Below are 26,034 nucleotides of genomic sequence, written 5' to 3'. Positions count from 1 at the left end.
CCTCCATCCTGCCTCATCCACCCCACTCTGTCCACTGAGGCACCTCCATCCTGCTGTGTCCTTTGGGGCACCTCCGTCCTGCCACATTGATCAGGGCACCTCCATTCCACAGCATCTGTTAAGGCACCTTCCTCCTGACACGTCTATCCATCCACGTCCATCAAGGCACCTCTGTCCTGCTATGTCCATCCCTCTATGTCCATCCCACCACACCCATCAAGGCAACTCCAGCCCACCATGTCCATCCCAAGACATTCATCAAGACACCTCCATCCCACCACGTCCATCCCACTGTGTCCTTGGAGGCACAGGGTGCAAGCACTGCTGCTGCAGCTGGCCTGGAGGTTTTTCTACAGCCTCGTACTAGTGCTGCTGGTTTCGGCAGCGGGACCCTGTTGACCGTCCTGGGTAAGTCGCTCAACTCCTCGCACTCTTTCCTTCCCCACCGGGAAATTGGGGCATTTCTGCGATTTTTGGTGATTTGGGGACTTTTTCTCGGACTCGGTGGTGGGCTGGGCTCTGCCACTGCTGTGGGGACAGGCACTAAGCGCGGCGTTACGGACGTGGTCTCGTCTCTGAGGACTCGGAGCACTCTGGTGTGTGCCCCGGAGCATTGCAGGGTATTTTCCGAATTGTCGGGTCTTGAAATTTGCCCAGGACATGGACCCCAGCCCTGGCACTCGCAGCCTTCTACCCTGGCTCTGCAGGGGAGGTGCATGTTGCGGCTGTCCTGATGCATCCACCCCACTACGTCCAATGCATACCTCCATCCCGATGCATCTGTCCTGCTCCATCCATTGGGTACCTCCATCCTGCCACATCCATGAGGGCACCTCCATCCTGCCACATCCATGAGGGCATCTCCATGCTGATGCATCCATATCACTCCATCCACTGGATACCTCCAGCCTGCCAGTTGAATCACAGCATCCCCATCCTGCCATGTCCATCCCGCTGTGTCCATGGAGGCACCTCCATCCCGCCGCATCAAAGTGAGCACTTGCATCCCGACATGTCCGTTGGGGCACCTCCATCCAACTACATCCATCCCACCACGTCCATCCCACTGTATCCTTGGGGACACAGGGTGCAAGCACTGCTGCTGCAACTGGCCTGGAGGTTTTTCTACAGCCTCGTGCTAATACTGCTTTCGGCAGCGGGACCCTGTTGACCGTCCTGGGTAAGTCGCTCAACTCCTCGCACTCTTTCCTTCCCCACCGGGAAATTGGGGCATTTCTGCGATTTTTGGTGATTTGGGGGACTTTTTCTCGGACTCGGTGGTGGGCTGGGCTCTGCCACTGCTGTGGGGACAGGCACTAAGCGCGGCGTTACGGACCTGGTCTCGTCTCTGAGGACTCGGAGCACTCTGCTGTGTGCCCCGGAGAATTGCAGGGTATTTTCCGAATTGTCGGGTCTTGAAATTTGCCCAGGACATGGACCCCAGCCCTGGCACTCGCAGCCTCTTTCAGAGACTTGGGCTTGGGTTCCCCAGAGAGGCTCTTTTCTTCTTCGTAAGGAAATTAGTCCTTAGGAAGCCTTAAGCCTCAGACCTGAGGAGCAAGTCCGCAGTCCTTAACGAGGACCAGACATTTTCTCCCGCGGACTCCAAGCCAAGCTCCTGCAGGAAGGGCCGCGGCTGTCGCCAGAGCCCTGCTGAAGGACAGCCCGTGCTCTTTGGGCACGGGGGTGAAAGGCTCCCCGCACTGGAGAGCAGAACGACATGTCCTGGTGCTCTTGAACAAAACTCTGCAGGAGTGGCATCAAGAGCTTCTTTTCTTCTTCTTCTTCTTCTTCTTTGCTTTCCATGTAAGAGTGTTTGAAAATGCAGCTTAGTCTGTGGAAAATGATGATGAAAATATCTTTGTCCTTTGTCCCCCTGTGCCCAGTCCCTCTGCCCTGTCCCTGGGCCCCACCCTTGTTCCCACACCCTGGGTGTTATCCTAATAAACACAGACACTGAAGTAGCGCTGGCTCTGCAGGTTTGTCTGAGACCCTTTTACACAGACCTCCCTATTTCCAGTGCGGACCTTTTGTCCACACACAGCAGGGTCTTTCCGCAGGTGATGCCTCTCTCCCTGGAGACCTTGCAGGACCCGCTGCGGGGCTGATGATTCGCTAGGAGGTGGAGTGAGTGCACCAGGTCTCTGCTCGTGTTCTTCCCTGCTGCCTCCACTGTGTCGTATAACACCCAGTGTTCCCCAGGCTGGCGAGGACGGGGCCAGGGAAGGTGACAGGGATGGGGGTGGGGATGTAGATGGGCACGGATGCGTGCTGCGCCTGCACTGCTGGACTAACCCTGCCGAGCATCCGCCGCAGCACGGGCTGCGCTCTGCCGCTGTCACAGACCCTCTCCGCCTCGGCCAGGCCCTCCCATCGGGAGAGCTGCACCGTCACGGAGTGGCTGCGGTGCTGGACAGGGCGTCTGCATGGCGCCGTCTTGCCAAGGACGCGGAGCGCGCGGAGCTATGGGGATGCGCATCCTTGGCCGCCTGGTACCTCGTTCCCTCATCTTTTGGCAGGGAATCGGGGCTGGAAGCTGGACCCGACGGGAGGTGCAAAGAGTCACTCTTGCACTTTGTAACTGCATTATTAGCTGAAAACGAGGGACCGCAAGGCTTGTCCCTCGCAGCTTTGTCCTGCTGCCCCAATCAGTCTCCGCAGCGCTGGCGAGACCTGGCCATGGGGCAGCAGCACGTGTGGGGCCAGCCGCTCGCCCTCCCTGTGCCTGCACTGCTGTGGACACGGGGCCAGGACAGCACCGACGGGACGTCCCCCCCCCACCCAGAGCCGCCCGCGGAGGCAGGAGGTGGCTGCTGCGGGGCCCCGGCATCCCTGCCCAGGTGCTGGCAAGGGCAAGAGCCCCCAGGTTTTCCCCAGGAAAACTGCTTGGCATCCAGGCACCTCCGGGGCTTGGCCGCTCCCGCCGGGGCTGTGAGGGACATCCCTGGGCACTGAGCCCGGTGCCGGCCTGTGCCCAGCCCCGCAGGGCCACCAGCACGGTTCAGCGTTGTGGGAGGAACGCTGAGCCTGACTAACCTCCCGGCAGCAGTGAAGTGATTTTGCTGGGACAGAGCTGCTCCACCACGCAGAAAAGCAATGCAACCGCCAGGAATGCGTTCAAAACTGGAGGCTCCTTTTTCTTTTTCTTTTTTTGCCTCCCACTGAGGATGCTGAAGCCTCAGTAATTATTGATGACAGCACTTGGCAATGTGTGTCCTTAAGCAGTAATTTGGACTAGAATAAATCAATGCATAATACGGAAAACTCCGCGATCGGCTGCACCACTTCTTTTCACCCCGTCAGAGCCGTGTCTCGGCGGGCAGCTGCCTTGGGAGTGGGGGCGGCTGCCCGGGGAGACCCCATGCAAGGCCTGACACTGCCTGGAAGTCCCTCACGCGACTGGTGATGCTACACGACCCCAGAAAGCGCTTTGCAAGCAGGGCTCGTTTCTGCTCCTCCTACAACGCTGCCAGTGCTCCCCGCTTGCGGCTCCCCAAGGCTGCTGGGATGCTCCGGGCGCCGTGCTCCTGCTCCCGAGCAGCTGGCGCCACTGGATCGGGGCCCTTTCCCGGGCACCCCGCACACCCAGCCTCCTCCTTTGCAGCAGGCACAAGCTGCTTCCGCTCCACAGCTTTGGTGCAGTTTGGGCAAGCGCAGCCCAGAATCATCGTTTACTTTAGGAGGAGGAGGAAGCCTCACTAATTATTGATTAAAAGATGTTGCTAAACTGGCTCCTTCAGAGGCAATCTGGCAAGGAGCAACTGCTGAATTACACATCAGTGGCCCCATCTCCTCCAGGACACGTATCCCCCCACCTCCAACAACAGGGGAATTTTCAGGCCTCACAGTTGCATTCATTTTTTACCCATAATGAGTCTCTTAACCAAAACTTGAAATCTGCCTTTGGAAAGCATGCTGTGAGTGGTGCTTTGTAGCTGTATTTTGCAAAGCCAGGCAATTTCCCACCACAGGGTAGGGACACGGGGCCTGTGCCCTCCTTCCCTGCCGGACGCGAGAGCTCACGCCGCTCTGCAGCCAGGCTGCAGGGTTCCCGCGCTGAGTCCGGCCGGCGGCGGCCCCGGCTCCGCGGGAACAGCACTCCCCTCACCCTCCAGCACCTGGGGGTCAGCCCCAAAGCTGCCACCGTCCCCCTGCCCGCGAGTAAAACCGCTATCCCTGTCACACTGTGTTTCTTGGTGGGATTTTCTAATTATCGAAGCTTCTGATTAAAAGCAAAACTCAAGAGTTTTTATTGCACAGCAAAACCTGCCAGCTGCGTTGGCCCCGGCACTGCTTCGTTTCGGAGTCGCCCTCTGGGCAGCAGCGATGACGGGGACGTGCACGGCGCAGGCCACATATGCCTGTCCGAAGTGGAGCAGGCCCAGCAGAGGCTGGTGAAACCTTCTTAGCACAACCAGAAAAACACTGGGCGACGTGGCACAGCCGGCGCGGGCCGGGGGGGGTTTCCGGCAGCCCGCGGGGCACAGCTGCGAGGCACGCAAATAGCTGTGCTTCCTGCAGGCAGCGGGGCTGAAACTCGAAAGCAAGAGCCGGGCGCTAAGAATAGCCCCAGCGATGAGCGGCTGGGAGCCGGGGAGCGCGGGAGCCGCGGGCGGCAGTGCCGGCAGCGCGGCCGCAGGGAGCGGGAGCCGGGGGATGCCCTGCTGCAGCGCAGGCCTGGCGGCAGGGCTGGTTTGGGAGGCTGGCATGGCCTCGGCTGTGCTTGCAGCCCCCGGGCTTGTGCAGGGAACCGGAGCGATGCCAGAGGCGCGGCAGGGTACAGCCCGACCCCAGGCCTGATCCCATCCTGCCCTGTGCCCGTACACCCGTGCTCAGAGATCTGCCTCCTCCACAGGACTTCAGGAAAGGCCATGCAATCCCAGCAGTATCACCCCAAAGTGTCCAGTTTTGCCCTCCGTGCCACCCCTGCCCCAGCAGGACACCTGCGTTCACAGCGGGGGCTGCAGAAACACGGTGGCCACTTGGTCACAGTCAAACGTGACCTGCATTTCCCAGCCCTGCATGGCAGGAGAACGGCCCAGCTCCACTGCCCCTACGGACCCTCTGCAGCATGAGTCCACAGGGGTGCAGCCAGCTGCTACCCATGGGGCGCTCAGTGCTCTGAGGATCCCAGTGCCGTGGGGAGCTCGGTGCTGTGGGAAGCTCGGTGCCATGGGGAGCCCAGTGCTGTAGGGGGCTCGGTGCAATTGGGCGTTCACTGCTGTGGGGAGCTCGGTGCTGTGGGGAGCTTGGTGCCATGGGGAGCCCAGTGCCGTGGGGAGCTTGGTGTGATGGGAAGCTCGGTGCTGTGGGGATCCTGGTGCAATAGGGATCCTAGTGCAATGGGGAGCCTGGTGCAATGGGTAGCTCGGTGCCATAGGGGGTTCAGTGCAATGGAGATCCCAGTGCCATGGGGAGCTCAGTGCTGTGGGGATCCTGGTGCAATGGGAAGCTTGGTGCTGTGGGGAGTTTGGTGCAATGGGGAGCTCAGTGCTGTGAGGAGCTTGGGCTGTGGGGAACTTGGTGCCGTGGGGAGCCCGGTGCCGTGAGGAGCTTGGTGCAACGGGAAGCTTGGTGCTGTGGGGAGCCTGGTGCAATGGGGAGCCTGGTGCAATGGGGAGCTCAGTGCTGTGGGGAGTTTGGTGCAATGGGGTGCTCAGTGCTGTGGGGAGCTTGGTACAATGGGGAGCCTGGTGCTGTGGGGAGCCTGGTGCTGTGGGGAGCCTGGTGCAATGGGGAGCTCAGTGCTGTGGGGAGTTTGGTGCAATGGGGTGCTCAGTGCTGTGGGGAGCTTGGTGCAATGGGGAGTTCAGTGCTGTGGGGAGTTTGGTGCAATGGGGTGCTCAGTGCTGTGGGGAGCTTGGGCCATGGGGAGCTTGGTGCTGGAGCTCCTGGACCCCGAGGCCAGGCACATGGAGGAGCTGGGTCGGGCAGCACTGAGACCTGGCCCCGTCCCGCCTCGTCCTCGTGGGGACGAGGCCCGTGTTTGCTTTGGGGGTGCAGAGGGGAGGCTTCAGCCCTTCCGCCGGTGCCGGCCGGGGCGGCTGTGGCTCCATGGCCCTGGCTCCCCGCACAGCCTGGCGGGAGCCGATCTGCTCTCCTGCCGGCCCCGGCATCGCACCCGGCCAGCACCAACGCGGCATGGGGCTGCCGCCCTGGGCCAGCGCATTCCCCCCACATCCCACCCCACCGCGCCGGCAAGGGGGTCCGCCTCTCCCACTGCACAGGGTATCCAACCGGGCGACGCGCGGCGATGCTAAGCCTGGAGGAGCGGGATACAGCGGCAGCAAAGGCCGCTTTGGGGCCTGCACGGCTTCTTCCAGGAACACACCGGGCAGTGTTTCCGTGGCCAAGAATCACATCGAAACAGCCAAAACCGGATCCCAGCCGCCCGCCCAGCCCTTCCCAGCTGGGCCCCCGCACAGCTGTGCCGCTGCCGGGGCATCCCCGGGCTAAATTTACCCCGCGCCGGCCCAAACGCCCAATCGGGGCCGCGCACGCACGGCCCCAAGCGCCCCGAGAAAGGGAAGCGAAACCCTCTCCCACGGGCGCTGACGTGGGGCAGAGCAGGCGCGCGGCGGGGCCGGGGGCTGCCGGCCCCCCTCGCCCTCCCGAGCACCCTAGGCCGCTTGGCCGCCGCGCCGAGCAGCACCGCCACCTCGGGGCCCCCGGCAGCCCCCCACCGCGGCTCAGGCAGCGGTGACCCGATTCCGCCCCTTTTCATAGCAAAACTGTGGTGGCCCCGAGGCCCCGGAGCCAGCGAGCACCTCCCGGAGCAGCGGGGTCCTGCCGCGCCGCTCGACCTGCAATGCCACAGACGGGGCAGGCTCGAGAGTGCCAAAACACGGGGCAGAGCCCAAACCCCTGAATCTTGGGGAAAAAACATAGGTTCTGGCCATTCCCACCTTAAATACCCCTGTGAACGGCTCGGGGTGGAAGCGCCAGCGGGAGGCTGAGCGGCAGCGCCTGCAAAAAGCGCACGGCAGGGATTTTTTTAATCACGCTGTACACGAGAGGTAATGAAATGAAATAAATAAATGTTTCATGCTGGTTCACTTGAAAACATTACCTGACCGATATAGCACACTTGCAAAGAAAAAAGCATTTGCATAGCTGTGTCAAAACAGCAACTGCCGCATTTCGCAGCTGGACGGCGGAAACTTGCTGGATGAGTGGAGCTGCAGGACAAATTATTTGCGATGATATTTTATTTATGTGTGCATAAAAACACACGCAGGGCCTGTATAGAGGTAAACAGCACCAAATATAAAAGCTCAGGGTCATAAACAAGTTGTCAACAAGCTGAGCCAAATAAAAAATAAGCACCTTTGAGCTTCTCAAAAATATTTTTCATCTGAAGTTTAGGATATTAAAAACATCGAGCTCGCACCAGATCGTCACGCCTGCTCAGGAAATGGAGAAAACACTTGTTTTCTACTAACACCTAGGGTAAAAAGCCAGCTTGCACAACACGAACTGCACTGAGAGACACATTTTATCACAGAATTTGAACTACCTTTCTTGAAAATACATTTTATTTATGTTTCATCACCGTTTAAGACTCACAAGTTTTTAAGGTTAATGTTAAGAACCTTCCAGCTAGGAGCCGCTGCCGAAGCGACGGGCCCGGAAAGCGCAGCGGAGGGCCGCGAGCGCGTGGGCAGAAGCGGCACCGGCGGCTGCTCCTCAGCGCGAGCTGCTTTTCGCCGCGCTGGATGCGGCCGTGCTGGGCTCCCCAGCCCGGGCCCCGGGCACCTGCGCATTGAGCGCTCTAGGAAGCCTTTTAACCCAAAAGTCGATTTTCGCACTGCGCAACTGCCCGCCCCAGCGAGACCTGCCAGCACCGGGAGGGCTGCGGCTCTGCAGAGGGCTCGTCAACTGTTTTTTTAAATTTTTTTTTTAATTATTATTTATTCAAGCACATGCAGCATGAGAGGAGCCCCAGGGCTGTCGCCCGGAGGGTTTTCCCCGACGCCGGCCAGCCGCGGGTGGAGGGGGGAGCCCGGCCGCACCGCTGCGGCGGGGGACAGCCCGGCACGAGAGGGGCACCAGTGCCGTGGGAGCCCCGCCGGCGGCTGAGCCCCAGCAGGGGCTGCGGGTGCAGCACCACCAGCACCAACTGCGCCAGGAAATACAGGTTTCCCCTTATTTTGTGGGCTCCGCTTCCCCAGCAGCTCCCCGGGGCCATCGGAGCGATGGCACAGCGCCTCTGCCGTCGTGGTCGGTCCTGCTCTCGCCCGGCCCCCTCGGCGCCCCGCGACATCCCGCGCTCTGCCCTGGCCAGATGTGCTGACCGCAGCGCAAGGAGGTCAAAAACAACAGTTTGCCTTTGCTAAAATTATGTCCTGGCAGCAAACAGGAGGCCAGCTTGGACAAACACCATCTGGGACCTCGAAATAGCCCGCGGGCCCGTTTCCCCAGAGCCTGCTCTGCACCCGCAACAAACATTTGCCAGCACATGGCAAAGAGCGCGTCCCCTCCCCAGCCCCGTTTGCAAGGACACGTAGAGCAGGAGAAAAGGCCGCTTTTCAGCCCCACTTTGGACCTGCTCTTTGGGAGCTTTTCCAGGTCCCTTTTTCCCTTGCACCTGCGGCGGTCCAGCACTCCCATGTGACAGGGGGGCGACGTGGGGAGCCGGCACCAGCGCATCCCCGGACAGGGGGCTCGCGGCAGGCGATAGCCCAGCGAGGTGCTCCAGCACCTCCCCAGGTCGGGGGGAGAAAGCAGCTGAGCTTATCCGGAGCGTTTGGGATGGTGTCGCTGCTCGGCCCTGCAGCCAAGGGGGCCCCGGCCGGCTCTCCCGGCGCGGCCGCTGCCTTTGCAGCGCGGCTCAGAATAGCGGGGAGGGCTTCTCCTGTTTCTGCGGGACACCCGGGGGCTGCGCGACATCCCCGCACTCGCCGCGCGTGCTCCGGAGACGGGAGCAGAGGGGGCTCGAGGACACCTCCGTGTGCCCCGCTGAGCAAATGCAGTCCCAGTGCCCGGCAGGGGAAACTGAGGCACCGCCACAAGGTGATCTGCCTGCCCGCAAAGCCACGAGTCTCTGGGCATCCCAAGAGCTGCAGAGGATAAAAACGCCCCTCAAACAGGAGGAATGGGGATCGGAGTTTGCAGCAGGCTCACAGCCCCCTCGGCCCCGCAGCTCCCAAAGCCTGCCCAGGTCCCGCTGTGCCCCACCACCCGAGCCGCAGACCCACGCGCAAGCGGGTCCCGGCCCGGCTGGCGCCTCCCAGCCCACCGCGGGCATCCGGCCCCGCTCCTGCCCTGCGCACGCTCCGCACCCGGCCCTGGCCCTGCGGCTCTTCACCGCCCGGGGGGCAGTGCTCCCCTCCCGGCGCCGGGGCCTGCAAGTGCACCCGGAGCTGACAGCGGTTCAGCAGGCGGTTTCCTCCAGCTCGTGCTAACGCCAGCGGTAGCTCCCGAGCGCGCCCAGCCACCGGCCCTCGCAGCCCCGCCGCTCCGACCGCGCAGAGCAGGGCCCGACCTTCGCAGCCCCGCAGATGCACCAGGCCGAGGCGCGCAGCCCTCGGGGCAGCGGTGAGCACGAGGCCGGGCGAGATGCTGGGGTGGCACCAACTGCGCCTTTTATCAGCCCCTCCTGGAGGCACGTCATTCCCGAGGGTGTGAACGCTCCCTTGCCCAGGCCAGGAGAGGAGATGATAGGGAGGGAGGGGCGATGGATGTGGAGAGAGGAGATGCTGGAAAGAAGAGATGGACGTGGAAACAGAGACCGGAGAGGGGATGGAGATAGAGATGCCACCACCTCGCGGCAGGTCAGGCCAACATCTCCCCAGGCTCGGCCAGAGCAACCTTTAGGTTGCAGGGACACCTCCTGGTCACCCACATCTAATACAGCAGGCGCCAGCGAAACTCCCAGCTGCGGGGCTGGCAAGGCTGGCGGCGAGAGGTGGGACGGCCGGTTCCCTCCCGTGCACGAGCTGGCGCAGCAGTGGGGCTGGCAGCGCCATGTCACCAGTCCCCAAAGCTCCCACCTGCTTTGGGCTCCGCCAGCGGGGACGAGGACGCCGGGTGGAGCCATGCGATGGCCAAGCGGGGGGGGACAGCAGGGCGAGAGGTTCACCTGGGGAAACCCCAGGGCTGATGGCAGGGCAGGATCAGCCATCCCGGGGGTGCTCCCCACCAGCGACCCTGCCTCAGGCGAGGGGCTCCGGGGCGCTGGAGACCCCCAGGGGCCACTGAGGGCCGGGGTGTCCCCCCATGAGGCCCAGCCGGCCCCATGCCGGGGGGCTCGCAGGAGCTGCCACGCTTTCCCTTTCGCGGCCGATGGGCTTTGCGGGCCGGCGGGTTTCGCTTGGCTGGCGCCCGCGGCGCCCTGTGAGCCCAGAATGGGAACTAGCCCCGCGCCACGCGCCCGACAGGTTTCGATCTGACCGCAGATCCGGAGCTGCCCCGGGATGGACCCTCCCCAGGGAAAACACCAGCCAAAAGCACCAGCCCGGGCAGCGCAAAGTGGAGAGGAAACACCGGCTGCAGCGGAGAGGCCAAAGTGCAAAGCCCAGGTGAACAAACTGGGGCGCTGCAAGCCAGGCACAGCCACCGCGCAGCAGAGCCGACACCGTGCAGGCCCCATCGCGGAGCCGCACGCCTGGCCGTGTTCCCAGCCGGGAGCAGGAGGTCCCCACTCCCAGGCCGGTTCAGGGGAGGTGCAAAACCCCCCTGGTCCTGCTGCTGATTAGGAAGCCACCAGCACCAACTGGTTCAGGGTGGGATGTGCCAGGTTCTCCAGTACTCAGCTGAGATTTCGGTGGTGACCGTCAGGGGAGCCGGGCTGGGGCAGCCTGGCCTGGGGGTTGCAGCACCATAGCTCAGCACCGTGGCCCACGCGGGAGCCCACGTCCATCGCCCCAGGAGCTCCGCTGCTAAGAAAGGGAGGATTTTTCCCCATGGTGCCTGTTAGGCTCTCACAGTTCCCCAGAAACAAACCCTACGACCGCAGTGGGGGAGCTTTCTGTGCTCTCTGGCTATTCCCGTGCTCTCTGGTTAGTCCTGGCTTTCCCAGGCAGGGGTTCCCAACAGCCACGCCAGGCCAGGGTGCTGCAGGCTGGGGCGAGCCGTGCCAGGGCTCATTGCAGTGCTTTGCCCCCGGCCCCAGCGTGCACTGGCGTCCCCGCAAGGCTTCTGCTCCAGCACATCCTGATTGCACACGGGGACTGGGCCTCCTTGGAGGAGCACTCCCGCACCCCTCTCCTGCCCTCAGCCCCAGCTCTCCCCGGGGCCCCTGCCATAACGAGCCCTTGGCGTAACGAGCCACACTCGTGTCTCCCTGCACGGAGCGGGGGCGCGGCCGGGGCCATTACTGCACTAATGAAGTCCTTAATGGACGGTCAAGCACCCGAGGGCCCCCCAGCAAGGTCGCTGCTTCCAGCAAGCACCGGTTGGAGCACTGCGGCAATGACCTAGCTGAGCAGCCGCCTCTGTGGCGCGGAGGGGGTTCGGCAGCCGTGGGTGGCAGCACACAGCTCCACCACGTGCCAGCACACGTCCTCAACACCGGCCATCCCCACCGAAATGCAGAGGCACTAGCGCCAAGGAGTGAGGCAGAGTCCCGATCCCTCTCCCGGCAACCTCCACCATCTTTCCCCGTTCCCGGGTAGGGTGCCTGGCATGAGCTGAGGAAATCATGCTGGCTGAACTCCGTGGGGCGTGAAAGCAGCTCTTAATTATTTCTCTCTGTCAGCATCAACACATCTCCATTATCCAGTGAGGGACTGTGGACAGGGCAGTGTGCTGTAGTCAGCCTGGAAAACGAGAGCTGGGAAGAGGGAGCAGAACCAGGGAGCTCCAAGAGCTCCTCTTTGATAGCGATCTCCAGCAACAACAGGAGGAACGTTATTGGCCGGCAGGACCGTAGCTGCCCTCCCTGCCCCGTCCACAGGAGAGCACAACCCTGGATGAGGACCAGTTAATGCTGGCAGATGAGGCTGCCATTGCAGGACCATGATCGCAGTCACTGGGGGATAGGAGTGCTTTATCGATAGGTCTGGAATTGGACAGGCATCGATGCCGCTTGATATCGAGAGCGATCGACAGCGAGCCCCTTTGATGGCTCCCAAGAGCAAAATCGGCCCCAGAGCGAAAGCCACAGACGGCTGTCGAGAGCGAGAGCTATCGATGACTATCGGCAGGGATGGATCTCGACAGTTACCGACAACTATTGGCACCTAGGGCGATGGATCCCTCTACGTAGGTGTGGAAATCCAGCGGCCTTGAGGCCTCTCGAGATCGAGAGGGATCGCTGCGTGCCGAGAGGGAGCGGTCGCTGTGCATGTGGGGCCCACGCGATAGGCAGGGACGTCGATACTCGTCAAGGCCCGTCGGCATGAAAAACGGTCAATGTCGATGGTCAGCGGCGCCTCCCGAGAGCAGCATCGGCCCCAGAGCCAAAGCTATGCATGCCTGCGGAGAGCGAGCGGTTTGGGGGCCTATCGATAGGGTTTGATATTGATATCGATATCGAACCCCATCGATAGGTCTGGAATTGGACAGGCATCGATGCCGCTCGGTAATGGCCTCTGTTGCAGCATGGTGTTTCTCACGCAACGCTTGGCAGCGAGGTGGGCACCAGGGAGGCGCGGCTGGAGGCTGGGGCCCTAGGAGCGGCACGTTGCAGCGGGGCCCAGCAGCGGCAGCAGGAGCAGGGCCGATAGCAGCTGGTTGCGTCCCCCGCGGCTGGTCGTGGCGTCGCGGGAGGCCAGGACCTCGCGGCGGCGCAGGGGCTGTGGTGGTCGGAAGTTGTTAGTCATTTTGAGGAGCGTGGAGCCGGCGGCTGGGAAGTGGACGGTGTTCATGAATGCCGTCAGCTGTGGGGCCGGGAGAGGAAGGAGGCAGTGAGTCTTCTCATGCTGCCACCCCTGCCCTGTGCCTGCGCCACGTGCGCCAACCCCCTCAAACGTGCATGGCCTCAACTGCAGCGTCAAGCAGAAGATGCCCCTAAATCCTACCCTAGCAGTGGGTAAAACACAGAAATCCAGTATTTCTCTCTAACTGCCGCCCTGTGACTTTTACCCAGAGGCTCCCAGGAAGAGAGGGGGTCAGTGCTGCGTTTTGGGGTGCCCCGTGCCATGGGGCGCAGGCCAGGTGGCAGCGTGGGAACCGTGGTGCAGCCCCCCGCCAGCAGCTCCTGCCCCCAGACTGAGAAAGCAGAGGGTAAATAGGATAATCCAGGTCTTACCAGGATCAATTGCTAATGTTTAAAGAAGCTCATGTTTTTTGGGCCTGTGTTGAGCACTTAAAGATTGGCCAGCATGGGACTCCCTCAAGGAAATGCACTTACTAGGAAACTTGGAGAAGAGAAGAGAGCTCCCACCCTCCCCTTCTCAGAGCTGTTTTGGGGCACCGCCACCACCAAGGTTTTGCCCCGTGCTGGCAGGAGCAGGCGCAACCCTGCAGCTCTGCGGCTGCAAGCCCTCGAGCCCCTGCAAAGCTCGTCCTCCTCCCGCCGGAGCTGCGACCGCCTCGCCCCCTTCGCCGAAGCCTGCACGGGCGGCTGCTGCTGGGCTCCTGGCAGCGCCGGGGAGGAGGAGAGGCACCTTCTGCTGCTCACATCTGCTGCCTGACCATGTTAATTTGTCCCCTTTTGCTCTGCGGATGGTGCTGGCGTGCCGGGGGCGTGCGGGCACGTGCGTGGCCGAGTGATCCACGCGGGATTTTGCGCTGCTGGTGGGCGGTCACGCTTCCACCACCTGATCTTTGCAAAAGGCATCAGCTGTCAGCGCGCTGAGAGCTTTATCGCAGAGGTTACTTTCTTTGCGCTATTGTTTACGTGTAAGGAAAATCGCAAGAAACAGGCTACACGTGGCACAGGCGAGCGCTCCCGAGGGCCCCTCTGAGCAGTGCCCGGCCGGGGCGAACGCAGGTGACCCCAGGACCCCCTCGCGGGCCGGGGTGACGCTGGGCTGCAGAGCCCGGCTCGACACATTTGCTTTACCAAACCACGCACAAGGAGCCCAGCAAGCACCGCTCCGGCCGGCCTGGGGAACGTCCAGACCTAAAGGCACTACCCATCCGCAGCACTGACCCAGGGGCACTGCGGCTCCAAGGTGTAGAAGACGGGCCCTCTCCCGGGGCGAGCAAGCGGAGCCGGAGCGCGCTGCGCCGTTACCTGTGCCCGGCCGATAGGCACAGGCTCCTCGAACACCGTCCAGACGACGACTTCGCTGCAGTCGGGGGTGGTCAGGGAGCCCTGGTAGCGGTAGTACTTGGAGAGCTGCCCGGCGCTCGGGAGCAGGTTGCTCAGGCGGAAAGTGGAGGCCAAATCCACGAAGTGCCCTGGAAACACAGCGGGAGGCAGCGCTGCACGTTGCACCGCCGTGGCCTGGCAGCGTCTGCCCGGCACCACCACCACCCCCCGGACCGAGATTTTTCCCCTGTCCCAGCGCAGAGCAGCCGAAGACGACTCACCGTGGTAGGACACGTTCCTCAGGCCAGCCACGATGGTGTTGTAGTTGGAGTTAGCCGTTTCCGAGACCTGCGGAGGGGAGCAGTGAACAGTAAATGCTTGCACAGGAGCACCCGCTGCGAAGCGCGTCCCCAAGCCCCGCGTCCCAGCAGATGGGATGGAACTTCACGTGAAGCCGGAGAGGGGCTCACCCTGACCTCCTGCCCCAACCAGCTTTCCTGGCTGCACAGGGTTACGAAGCTCAAGAATTTAGAGCCTCTTCTGGGGCACAACCAAGATCTTTCTGAATACCCGGGAAGCAGGAGACACATGCCGCCCCGGCCCTCTGGGACTGCAGCTCTTTCTCGCTCCCTTTCAGCAGCTGTAGGAAGCCTCTCCCCAGCGTCATCAGAACAAGCACGTTCCCACGAGAAGCTCCCAGAAACCAGCATTTCCCAAGACGACCCATGCTGTTCAGGCAGCTCTGCTGCAAATCCTCAGGGGCGTTTCCAACGCCTCATTTAGACCAGAACATTTCAACTCGGGGCAGAAAAATTCAGACCCGCACGTGACTGACAACGCTGAGCTGACTACGCACGGCCGGAGCCCCAGCACCCACCCGCGCACAGCTCCGCGCCGGGCGCCCTTCTGGCGAAGCCCCAGGCTGAGACGATGCCTCCCGGGTGCCATGCAGCACTGCAGCCCCTTCGCCGCCTCCCTGATGCTCCCAGCTCGTTTTCCTTTCCAGAGCTCCCCAAACCGCAGCAGAGCGCGCCGTGGGCTGGGGGGACAGGGCTGGCACCAGCGTGCAGGCGGACGGAGAGGGGAGCTGCCCTGGAGCTCGTGCTGGTCTCCCCAGCCCGCCCGGCACCTACCTGGAAGAAGAAGCCCAGCACGGCCAGCCCGTTCGGGTGCCCCTTGGCCTCCCCGAGGGTGCGGTAGTTGACGTTGATGTGGACGATGTGCAGCTGGGGAAAGCACAGAGGGGCTGAGCGCGGGCACCGCCAACCCCCCGCGTCTCCCCAGCCATCCCAGGACAGGCAGCGCCGAGCCAACCTCGCCTGGAAAAATCCCAAATGCAGTCGCAGCCTCCGCAGGGCCCGCGGGTGCGGACGGCCTTGCTGGCTGTGCTGCTCCCGGCCGCTCACGTGGGAGGTTTGGGGAAAATCAAAGCGCCTCGAAGCAAGGGAGCTCCCTTTGAAGGGGCAGCGGGGCTGGGGAAAGGGCCATCGGCAGTCCCGGCTCGTACGCCAGCCGCGCGTCGGAGCATCTGCTGCTATCCGCAGTAAGTAAATTTTGCTCCACTTTGACAGATAATAAATATTTCACAGGCACAGAGCCTCTTTCATCCAGCAAGATCTCCGAGCATTTGGTGAAGACGCTCACGCACGCCCTCCCTCACGTGCGCTGACTCAACGCGCGGCTCTGCCGCTCCAGCCGGCTCCCCCCAAGCGCTGCGGAACGGACCACAAAAGTCAACTCTGCCCAAGAGCGGTACAGAAAATCCTCGAGTCTTATGTCAGCTGCTTTTTAACTGATTGGGAGACGGGGCTGCCACCCTGGCGGGCTGCTGCAGCAAAGCCCCGGCGGCCGCCGACGGGGTACAGTGCTGCAACGCGCTATATAAAGGGCCCGGCAGAGGTGCTGGAGGCAGAGCTGCAGCTTTGAGTCACCGCTGCTGCATCGCCGCTCTGAGCTTCCCTGCTCCCCCCGAGTGCCGCTCGCCCTCCGTCCGGAGCACGGGACTTGCTAACGGGGAGCGCAACGGGCGCTTTCCCCATCCCAGCCATACAACCCCTCTCCCCTGGTTGTATTAACACCTGCTTCCCAAAAGGACCCCAGACCCCTCATATTGGTGTACGAGCCACCAAAAACACCTCCGTGTTGCATGTTCCAGGCACTTGCATGCAGTCACGCTGCGGCATAGAAACAGCAACCTGGCCGAGCGGCTGCAGCAAACGCAAACACCACGAGCTACCGAAAACCGCTCCCAGTCGCAGGGTGCGTTTGCAGCTCTGCGGCCCCCCGCGGCAGCGGGGCACTGCCAGCTCCCACCTACCTCCATGGGGAACTGGCGCCCGTCGAGGGTGTGCTCGGAGCCGTTGCCGGCGAGGCTGCCCCAGTGGAAGTGGAGCTGCAGAGCCCGGTAGGTGCCGGGCAGGCCCCCGCCGGTGATGTTGATGTGCTCGGCCGCCGAGGCGCCTTGCAGGCTCAGCACCACTGCGAGAGAGCCACGGGTGAGGAGGGCGCGGGGACGCCAGGAGGGAAAGCTGAGCCCTGGCGTCCCCTCCATGGCTCCCCTGTGGACGGGCAAGCCCCAGGGCTATTCCCCTCCTCGGGTTAATAACCAGGATCATGCAAATCCCTGGGATGGAGGCCGTGCCGTGGTCCCATGTTCATGCAGGCTAAGGAAGGGAGCGCCCGGGAGCTCCCGCCACCACGATTGCAGCCCCGGGACAAAGCCCTCGGCAGGACCAGGCATGGAGAAGCAGGGACATGGGGACACCCTGGCACGCACCTGTGTGCCCGTCATTCGTGAGCCTCCACTTGCCCGGAGGGGCCTGGTTGTAGCCCTCGAAGAGGATGTCGCCGAGGCGGCCGTCCCTCCGGAGCCGACGCCGGTCAATGTCGATGGGCGACTGCCGGCTGCCTCCGCAGGTGGCCTTCAGCTCCTTCCAGTGGCTGGGGCCTGCGGAGGAGGCGGCGGCAGGGTCGGTGCGGGCGGCGAGCCCCGGCGCTTCCCGGCATCCCGCGGGAGCCGCCTCCCGCTCGGCCGACCTGCGGCAGTATCGATGCGCTGGGGCTTATTTCGGCCTCATTCATAATTGAGCAGGATTTCCCCGCAGGGCCGGGGCTATATTTAGCCCGGCAGGCAGCGGCGTCGCTCGCCACGCCGAAGGGCAGGTTCTCTCCCAGCCCCTTCGGTTCCTCCGGCCCCCCCTGCACCAAACCTTCCTCGCCTTCGGGAGAGGTCGCTCCACTAAGGGGGAGCGGATTAAACCGAACTGAGCGTCCGCGAGGAGCGGACGGGGACGGCCAGGAGTCGTTGCAGGAAGGGGGAAAGGGAGGACACGGGGACCGTTAGCAGAACACGCAGCTTGGCGTTGAGCACGTTGCAGCCTATGCACGCTGGCTTTGTCCAATTACGCCCCGTGACAGCGGGTCCCCGACACAAAAGCCGGACCGGTACAAACCGCAGGCGGCGTGCAGGGAGGTCGCCCGTACGTCAGCGCAGCTCCCGCTCACCGCGCCGCGGCAAGCTGCAGCCGCCGGGGCCTGCGCCTGGGGGCCGCCTCGCTGCCCGGCAGCCTCCCGGCGCGGGACACACGCGGGAGCCACCTCTCCGTGCCGTGGGGCCGTGCCTCCGGCCACGCGCTCCACACGCTCGCCCCAACCGCAGACCGCCCGGGGCCGGCGGCCGCCTGCCGCTGCATCACCCCGCCGCCGCTCCCCGGCACGGACCGCCCCGCGGCCCCGCAAACCGGCTGCTTTTGGTAAGGGGCTGCTCCGCGCCGCGCTGCTCGCCTCCCACCCAGCACTGCCGAAAATCCACCCTGGCTGGTGGCACGACCCTGGCTAAATTGCCGGCTGTTTATCGAGGAGTAATAAGTCGTGCCTAACTATTAATGCTCTTCAAACATGAGGAATGCGCTACGGCCGCAGGACATGGTGTACATGCATCAAAGAGCTATAAAACAGTTGGACCATCACAGCTAATTACCTGCTCATTGATCCTTAATCAGCCTTTTACAAGCTATTTGCATGCTGCAAGACAAAGTGGCACCCAGCCACCGTATCGCAGGGTGGACGTTTATTTTCCCAGCAGCAACCAGAAGGGCCCTGCTGGCTCCCAAAGCGGCACCGTCCTTCCTCGTGCCGGAGCCCAGGGCAGCGGCCGGTGCTCGCGGGGCCCCGCTGCCTCCCTCCCTCCTGCCCCGGGACATCGGCATTGCGGGTGCCACTGAGGGCAAGTGTTAAATCCAGATTTTCACCTGCTTCAACCAAAACCGGGGAGGCCAATCCTGCCCCTGGTAGCACCTGACCTTCGCTAGCGGCAGGAGCCAAGCCTGAGCCGCTCCGAGGGCTCCCGGGGTTTTGCTTAGTTTACACAGTAGCGTGCCCGAGAGTGAAGCTGCTCAGCGCGCTGTCACCCTCGCCACCTTTGCATTACGCAGTTCAATCCCCCGAGCCCTCCCCGCGGTGGGTTTGCTCCTCGGCGCTTCCCTCGCGGCCCTGCCGGGGCGACGTCCTGGTGCCGAGCGTTGGAAGGCAGAAGCAGGGCTGGGCTCGCTGCGCGGCACACTCGCCCCGCGGGGAACGCCGGACGGAGCGGCCCAAGGACATCTCAGCCGCTTCCAGCTGCCCCGTCCCTTCACTTTATCCCCGGCAGGGCTGCTTCCCTGCGAGAAAATCGTGGCTGCAAAGAGGGAACGGGGAGGGATCTGTGCTCGGCGGGCGAAGGGGCAGAGCGCACTGCGGCCATGGGGCCCCCGCGCCCCAATACTCACCGCACTTGGGGTCCTGCGAATCGTAGCACCACTGCCCTGCGGGGAGAGAAGAGCTCAGGTGAGGCAGTGGAGGTCCCGTGCCCAAACCCAATGCTTTTTGCTGAAGAATCCCAGGTTGCCGCCTGCTGTCTGCTCCCAGGCCGCCTCTGCTGGCGGTGCCGCGGGGGCAGGACAGCACGCGGGGACGGAGGCCCCCACGGGGATGTGCCCAGATGTGGGGCACTCCGAGGAGGAGGAGGGAAGGAGTGAGGGCAGCATGCTGCTGGACACGCGGGGCAGCCAGGCTCTTGCAGACGAGCCCAGGACAGCTAATAGGTGGCCCTTCACTTGCATATCCACCCTACGTGCCCCCTCACAGCCCACGCTGCCTGCAGAGCGGCTCTGGGCGAGACAGGGATCCCCGTCCTCGCCTGCCGCCACGGGGCCATGAGGCTCAGCCCCGCTGGGGGCATCGCAAACGGCCCCGCAGCACCCCACACTCCCTACAGCCTCACGAAAAGCCCTAAGCCGGGGCTAACAACCACCTGAGCCGTATCCCGGGACCCCCCAGCGTGGGCTGCACCGCATCCCACCGGCCCCCTTCCCCCTGCGCCCATGGCGGCAAACCGTCGCCCCGGCAGGGAGCCGCACGCCGGGCGGCCAAACTCGCCCAGTGTCATGGACCTGTCGCTTGCTGCTGCCCCGGCTATTCTCGGCGCTGTTCAGGCACATTCGCACCCTCCGCGCCTCCCCCAGCCGCCTCTTCCCAAGGAAACCTGCCTGGGCTTGTCGGCCCTCCCTTCGGAGGCTGCCGAGCTCGGTGCGGCCCCGCTCAGCGGCCCCGACTCCCTGCCGCCCGGCGCGCCGCCCTCCCCGGGACCGCTCCCCAGGTCGGGAAGGCGGCGAGCGGGGCCGTGGGCAGCGCCGTGCCCACGCCGCGGGGCCGGCCGGCTCGCCCGGTGCTCACTCCTACCTACAGCGCTGCTGTCACCGCTCACGCTGGCAGGGAGCTGGCGAGCAGAGGGATTGCCAGTGCTGGGAGCTGGGTTTCGGTGCAGCACATGGCGATGCTAAGGCAGCCGGAGCCTGTGCCCTGCTTTCTCCTCTGCAGTCACAGCCGCACTTCGGCCCAGGGGCCGTCAGCTTTGCTCACCTCCCCGAGCTGCACACTCATGGCTCACAGCCCCTTCCAGGCACCCTGCAAGGCCCAAACTGCCCCTCTCCCAACACAGTCCCCTGAGAGCCCGCAATCCCCAGCACCGGGCATCCCACGCCCCAGCAGCGCACGGGGGCACAGAGACCAGCTGCTGCGCGCGGGCTCAGCGCCTGCACCACCGCATCCACGCACCCGCTGCAGCCAGAGGAGAGAAAACAGCCCCCGAGCTGGGGAGCGGGACGGCGCGGGGCTCCGGGGAGCACTCCCTGCTGCAGGGGACCCAGCTTTGAGATAGTTTTCTCACTGGCACAGAGGAGGCCGAGCTCCTGGGAAACCCCATTCGCTTGCCTGCACCACTCCCGGCCCCGGAGCATCCTCAGCCGCAGCCGGGTACCAGGTAACGTTAACCGCGGCAGCACTAACAGCCAGCCTGGCCTGAAGCACCCAAACTTCTCTGCCCTGGGACCGTGGCTCTGGCTGCATGGAGATCTTATTCCAGACAGCGCGGCCCAGCGAGGAGGGGCCGAAGCCCCAAGCCCCCGCATCCCCACCGGCTCAGAGGAGCCGCCAGGACCAGATGCCTCCCACAGGGACAAACTTAGCTCCTCGCCACGGATGCGTCCCCATCAGCCCTGGGAGCAGAGTGGGGGCGAGCCGGATCCTGGCAGCACGGCTGGGCAGGGACGTCCCACGGGGAGGGCAGGGGACGGCTCCTGTGCCGGACCATGGTCCCTGGTCTGTCCCCGTCTCCTGCGACACCGGAGCGGCCGCTCCACGCACCCAGGACACGCATTGCCCCCCAGGGCACATCCAAAAGGGAAGGGAATAAACCAGGCTGGTGCTGGCATCCCCTGAGTGGCAGCGTGGAAACCCCTGTGCCATCTCAGCCCTCGCTGCAGCCCCCACCCCTGGCCGCCCCCCAAAAACGCCCGCCGGGGGGAGGCAGCCCGCCCGCCCGCTCACCTCCGGCAGCTGCTCGGATGACGAGAAGCAGAGCCAGGAAAGTCACCCCGAGCCCTCGTGCCCCCATGGCAGCGAGCGGGCCGGTGCGGTGCGGTGGTGCCGGGGTGCGATGCTGGCCCCGCTGCGCAGCGTGACCGGGAGGGCGCCGCGCTGCCAACCACGGCAGCCGAGAAATCCTCGGCTCCAGCCTGTGCACTGCTGTTAAATATTCATCACACGGGCTGAGTTTTTAACTCCTCGCCTGCTAGCGGGGAGCGCTGCAGCCAGCCCGGCCCCCGGCCAGCCCCTCCCCGTGCCGGGCCACCTGCCTGGAGCTGGCCCGGTGCTCGGTGCCGCGGCCACCACTGCCAGCCCCGCGGGCTGCCCGGGCCCTGCGATGCTCCTGCCCCATCCTCGCTCTGCGCTGCGACAGCCCAGCTGGTGCCGGGGTCGCAGCCTCCTCCTGCCCCCCCAAACCCCAAGTTGACCATCAGCTGCCACAACGGCCGAGCCCGGCGGCCAGCAGACCCAGGCCAGCCCGCGATACCCGCTACGTCCCGCCTCCCGGCCACGGGGCTGGCAGTGCACGGGGAATTCGGGTTCAAAACCTGCTGCTTTCCCCAGGGCTGGGTGCAGCAGCCACGCTGGGAGCACCCAGGGGCTGGCGTGTGGCTCTGCCCTCCGTCCCCCCAGGCAGCACCCCCCCGACCCTGCTCATGGGCTGCAGCGCCAGGGTCATCGTGGGACGACCTGGCCACGGCCCCCAGATCAGTCCCCAGCAGCCACAAAGGACCAGCGCGGCTCCCGGACCAACCGAGCAAGGTGTCAGCGAGGAAGGACTCACCCCTTTCTGCCTCCAGCTCGTGAGATGCCGGCCCTGCTCCGGTCCGCAGCATGCTCCATCAGCTCAGCTTCCTGCGGCCACCTCACTGGGAAGGCAAAGACCTGGCCAGGTGCTGGGGAGGTGAAGCACCACGAGCGACGATCTCCAGGAGCGGCGTTGAATGTCACCCCAGATGCTCAGGGCGGCAGGAACCGTGGAGGTCCCCAGCGCTGCCCCACGGCCGTCCAGCCAGAGCCCAAACCGCCTCGCTGAACCTCCTGTCCGTGCCCAGCTGTCCACGTGCCACCAGGGAGTTGCGGCTGAGCCCTTTCCACCACGCATGTCCAGGGCTGATGGTCAGCTCCGAGCCCCTCTGGGAAGGGCCAAAGGGGATGTTGGCATCCGTCCATGCCTCCCGCTCACACCGCTGGCACTGCAAGAGCTCAACCCAGGGCATCTCCTGCCCTTCAACATGGTTGCTGGGCTCCTCATGCACCACGAAGCCATCACCCCAAGCAGCACCAGCCACCTGCAGCAGCTCAGCTTCACATCCACCACATCACCTAACCAGGCAGGTCCCATGGGAGCCCATATCTTGGAAGAGCAGTTATTCTCCTGCAGCAGGTAGGTTGGAAAAAGGGGGCACGAAAACACCGGATTGTGGTGTTGTCACATTATCCTAAAATATCCCTGCTTTCTTCAGGCAGCAATGAAAAAGGAGGCCACAGGACACGTTCCTCTGCTGCTCTTGTTGGTACTCAGTTCCTGGCTCGGAGCACTGCGGAGCCGATGCCAGGATAAATAAACCCCGGCACCAGCACGAGGGCTGCAAGAACAAGGCTCCTGCTGGCAGCTTGGCTGAGGAAGGTCCCTGGCTCAGCAGAGCCGCCCGGCCACGCTTCGTTGCAGGGGACGGCACAGAGGGTCCGGCTCGCCCCGGTGGGGGCTCCTTGGGGTGCTTCCACCCCTCAGCATAGAGACGGCCACCAACAGGTACCCGTGAAGAAACAGGGCGCACATTTTGGCAGCAGCAACAGGCAGAGAGGAGGGCGACAGTGCAAAGCTCCCTGGAGCTAGTCTGGATTTGGGCCATCAGTCAGGTTTGGCGCCTGGTTTGTGGATGATGCAGCTTGCAGAGGGCTGTAATCATCTCTCTGGAGCAACCTGGAGAGAGAGAGAAAGAGGGAGGTTTATGGTCTCTGACACCACAGACTTGCTGGTTTTCCATTCTCCCATGATTTTCTAATAGAAACAGAGATGACCTGCACCTGCTTGTTTAAAAGGCTAAAACCTCTCTGACTCGCTCTGTATGCACATCCAAAGACTTTAAACCACCAGGTGGTCCAGCCATGTCCAGGTGCCTCCTGGGACACAGCTCTCCTTTAGGTCTTCAGGCTCCTCAGGTGGCTATTTTTGACAAGCAGGGAAAGATGAGAGATATTACTTCAGAGACCTTGTGGGAGGCAAGAGGGGGGGACCCAAGGCCCTGCCAGGGCCAAGGTCTCCTGCCATGCCCCGCTCCCCGGTCTGCCCTCCTCCCCAGGAGCACCGGGACCAGGCAGGAGTGACCCAGCCTCGGGTTTCTACAGCATCTGGATCAAACCTTTGAAGAGCTGGTGTGTCCTTCCCAGCCGGCTGCCGCCACGACCGCGGCGATGAGCTCACGGCAAGCAGCCGAGTCCTGCAGCTCCGCCCCATCCTTGGAGAGGGAGATCTCGAGCATCTTCCTGCCGCGAGGGAGCCGGGGTGGGTGAGGTCCCCGTCGGTGAAGGTGTTCACTAGCAGGAAGGGCAAGAGCCATTAAAGCTTAAAAAAAGAAAAAAAACCTCCCTGAAAAATAAAAATAGTTACTTAAGCTGGATCCATCGACCCGAGGCAGGCACAGTGCCTCCCTGCTGGGAAGCCCCGGCCACGAGCACCGTCAGCAAGTGTTTGTATGCGCAGCGCACGTCGGAGATGCCGAGAACAGCTCCCGGCAGGTCAATCCTGCATCGCCCACCCAGGGGCCGGCCCCGGGGACCTGAGCGCAGGGCACCAGGGACCGCAGAGGGACTTGGCCAGCCAGAGAGGAGCCGCGCAGCTCGAGCGGCCGGGGCAGGGGTGCATGAAGGGTTGCGGGTGTCCAGAGAACCAGCGGCAGGAGGGAGAGAAGTTCAAGCAGAGTAGCTACCCTGGCCATTTCTGATTTTCCAAGATCTTTGATCTCTGTAATAAGAGAGAGAGTAAGCTCTTGGCGAGAGCACAATAAGCTTATTCTGTTGCTATCCTATCACCAGCAACCCAGAAAGCACTAAAATTGCATGCTAGTCAGCCTCTCCTGCCCCAAATCCCCATCCAGAACTGCTGCTAGCTCATCCAGGAGACACCCCCGAGGGCAGCATGCGCAGGACCCCCCCCAGCCTGCCCACACAAAGGCAGCAGTGTGGCCCGCAGATGCGTGCTGCCCGTGTGCCAGCTTCACAGCCCCCGTCATTCATCGCCAGCCTCTCTCTACCACTGGCCGTCAGTGACATCGCCCCGCTCCCAGCAAGGCCACCAGCCCCCTGCGCAGCTGGGCCCGGCGGTGCCCGCCTGTGTCACTGCAGCCCTTACGCACATCGGATCTGTGCCCTCAAAATCCCCCTGCACCCCCCAGGGGCTGAAAGCACGTCCCACAAGCCACGCTGAGCACGGTTGCTAATTACGCTCCCAGAAAGATGCATTTTAAGCAGGTAGCAGTATAAAGCAGGGGGCTGCCCAGCAATGCGCTTGCACAGTATCTGCATGTTAATGCCGATAGCTGCCTCATTTGCACGAGGCATGGACGGCTGCATGCACCCACATATCCCATGGGAGCTGCACCACAACCACAGCAGCAGCTACAAGTCAGCTAGGACCACCCAGTACAGCCATACCTGCCTGGCCCCTCTCCCGAGGCCACTGCATCGTCTCCTGTCCCCAAGGGACGACGGGAGGAAGGGAAGGGTCACTGACATCCGCACCACGTCTGGCAGAGTCAGCACAGCCCCACAGGGCCAACACGGCCAGGCCGAGGGTCCAGGCAGCCCAGCTCTCCCCATCCTGCCTGGCGCTTGCTACAGCAGTCGGCTGTTGGGGAGAGACAGTTGTCTCCCAGCGAGACTGGCAGCGAAGGAAGGGCTGCGTCCCCTCGCCCTTAGTTGAGCCAGCACCTGACAGCAGAGAGGGAGCTCTGCGAGCTCTGGGACATGCTGGTTCCTGTCCAGAAGCAACAGAGGAGCCGGAGGGAGCTTTGGCAGCGTCCACTCTCTGCGGGCAGAGGAAAAGGAGGCCGGAGCTCCCGCAGTGACGATGACACCACACACTGGACAGCATTCAATGCTGAACACATCCTGCGGCCGCAGGCAGATCTCAGGGACAGCCTAGCAATGCTACTTGGACTTGTCCCTCAACGCTCACAGCAAATACTGCAAGCTCAGCAGCTTGCAAAACAAGCAAATTCTTTTCAGCTTCCAAGCACAGAGATCAGGTCAGGTCTGGAGCTCGCAAAGTGAGCTGCAGGCCTTTGCCCGTACCTGGGAACAGCCCCTCATGGCAGGTTGGGAGCAGGAGGTCAACTTCTAATCCTTAAAATACTTCACCCCAGGTGAAGTGGATTTGACTTTGCACGCTCCAGAAAACCTGGTACCTGCGTTCACACCTGAAATACCTCAAAAGCAGCATTTGTACAGAGACCTTCTGCAGAGGGCCTGTCATTAGGACGGTGATGAACACTCAGCAGCTCTGCAGCCCTATGGCACTGCACTTGCTGCCCAGGCTACTCTAAAGGAGAGAGGTAAGGGCACATACCAGCCATGCAGCTTTCTCTGCTCTGAATGGACACAGCCTCTGAACAGCACTTTGGCTAGGCCAACGTTTGGAGTTCACAGCAGTTTGGCCAGTAGAAAAGTACTTGATAGATAAAAAGCAACCTTCAGAGCAGGGTCCAAAGCAGAGATGTGGGGCACACCTTGCTGAAACCAAACTGACTCAGATTTTGGTGTTGCTTTATCTCCTATGCCACCAGCAGCTGACCTGGGAGAGATGCATAGATAAACTTGCATTATTAACCAGCACATGAGTTTAAAGAGACTTACTTCTCCAGCAAGGCCTTTTGGGGGAATATTCCCCACTGTCAGCCAGCTTTCTTAAGTGATTTAGAGCTGCAGGTTCTTTCATGATATGCAGCATCAGATACTGTATCTTATTACAGGCAAAAGGAGACTTTGAG

At 62.9% G+C, this 26,034-nt stretch overlaps 1 protein-coding gene across 1 annotated transcript; it reads right to left on the bottom strand.

Moving 5' to 3' along the window:
• Positions 1–7,513: 7,513 nt before the first annotated feature.
• On the bottom strand, positions 7,514–21,191 carry LOC112985583 (carbonic anhydrase 15-like). Its single transcript, XM_026104286.2, has 8 exons — positions 21,005–21,191; positions 18,907–18,942; positions 16,917–17,087; positions 16,458–16,618; positions 15,274–15,366; positions 14,422–14,488; positions 14,123–14,289; positions 7,514–12,821 (listed from the first exon to the last, which is right to left on the bottom strand). Exons 1-8 carry the CDS (start codon positions 21,069–21,071, stop codon positions 12,612–12,614), a joined length of 972 nt encoding a protein of 323 aa, XP_025960071.2. The 5' UTR covers positions 21,072–21,191; the 3' UTR covers positions 7,514–12,611.
• Between the last annotated feature and the right edge of the window lie 4,843 nt (positions 21,192–26,034).

The sequence above is a fragment of the Dromaius novaehollandiae genome, chromosome 17 (assembly GCF_036370855.1).
Source record: "Dromaius novaehollandiae isolate bDroNov1 chromosome 17, bDroNov1.hap1, whole genome shotgun sequence".
Taxonomy (NCBI): Eukaryota; Metazoa; Chordata; class Aves; order Casuariiformes; family Dromaiidae; genus Dromaius; species Dromaius novaehollandiae.
This window is presented reverse-complemented; position numbering and strand designations above follow the sequence as displayed.

Excerpts from the sequence above, each read along its gene's own strand:
- LOC112985583 (XM_026104286.2), bottom strand. The coding sequence starts at position 21,071 with ATGGGGGCACGAGGGCTCGGGGTGACTTTCCTGGCTCTGCTTCTCGTC. Across the intron at positions 16,619-16,916 it reads CACGAATGACGGGCACACAG|TGGTGCTGAGCCTGCAAGGC; the intron begins GTGCGTGCCAGG and ends GCTCTCTCGCAG. Across the intron at positions 15,367-16,457 it reads GGCGCCAGTTCCCCATGGAG|CTGCACATCGTCCACATCAA; the intron begins GTAGGTGGGAGC and ends TGCTTTCCCCAG.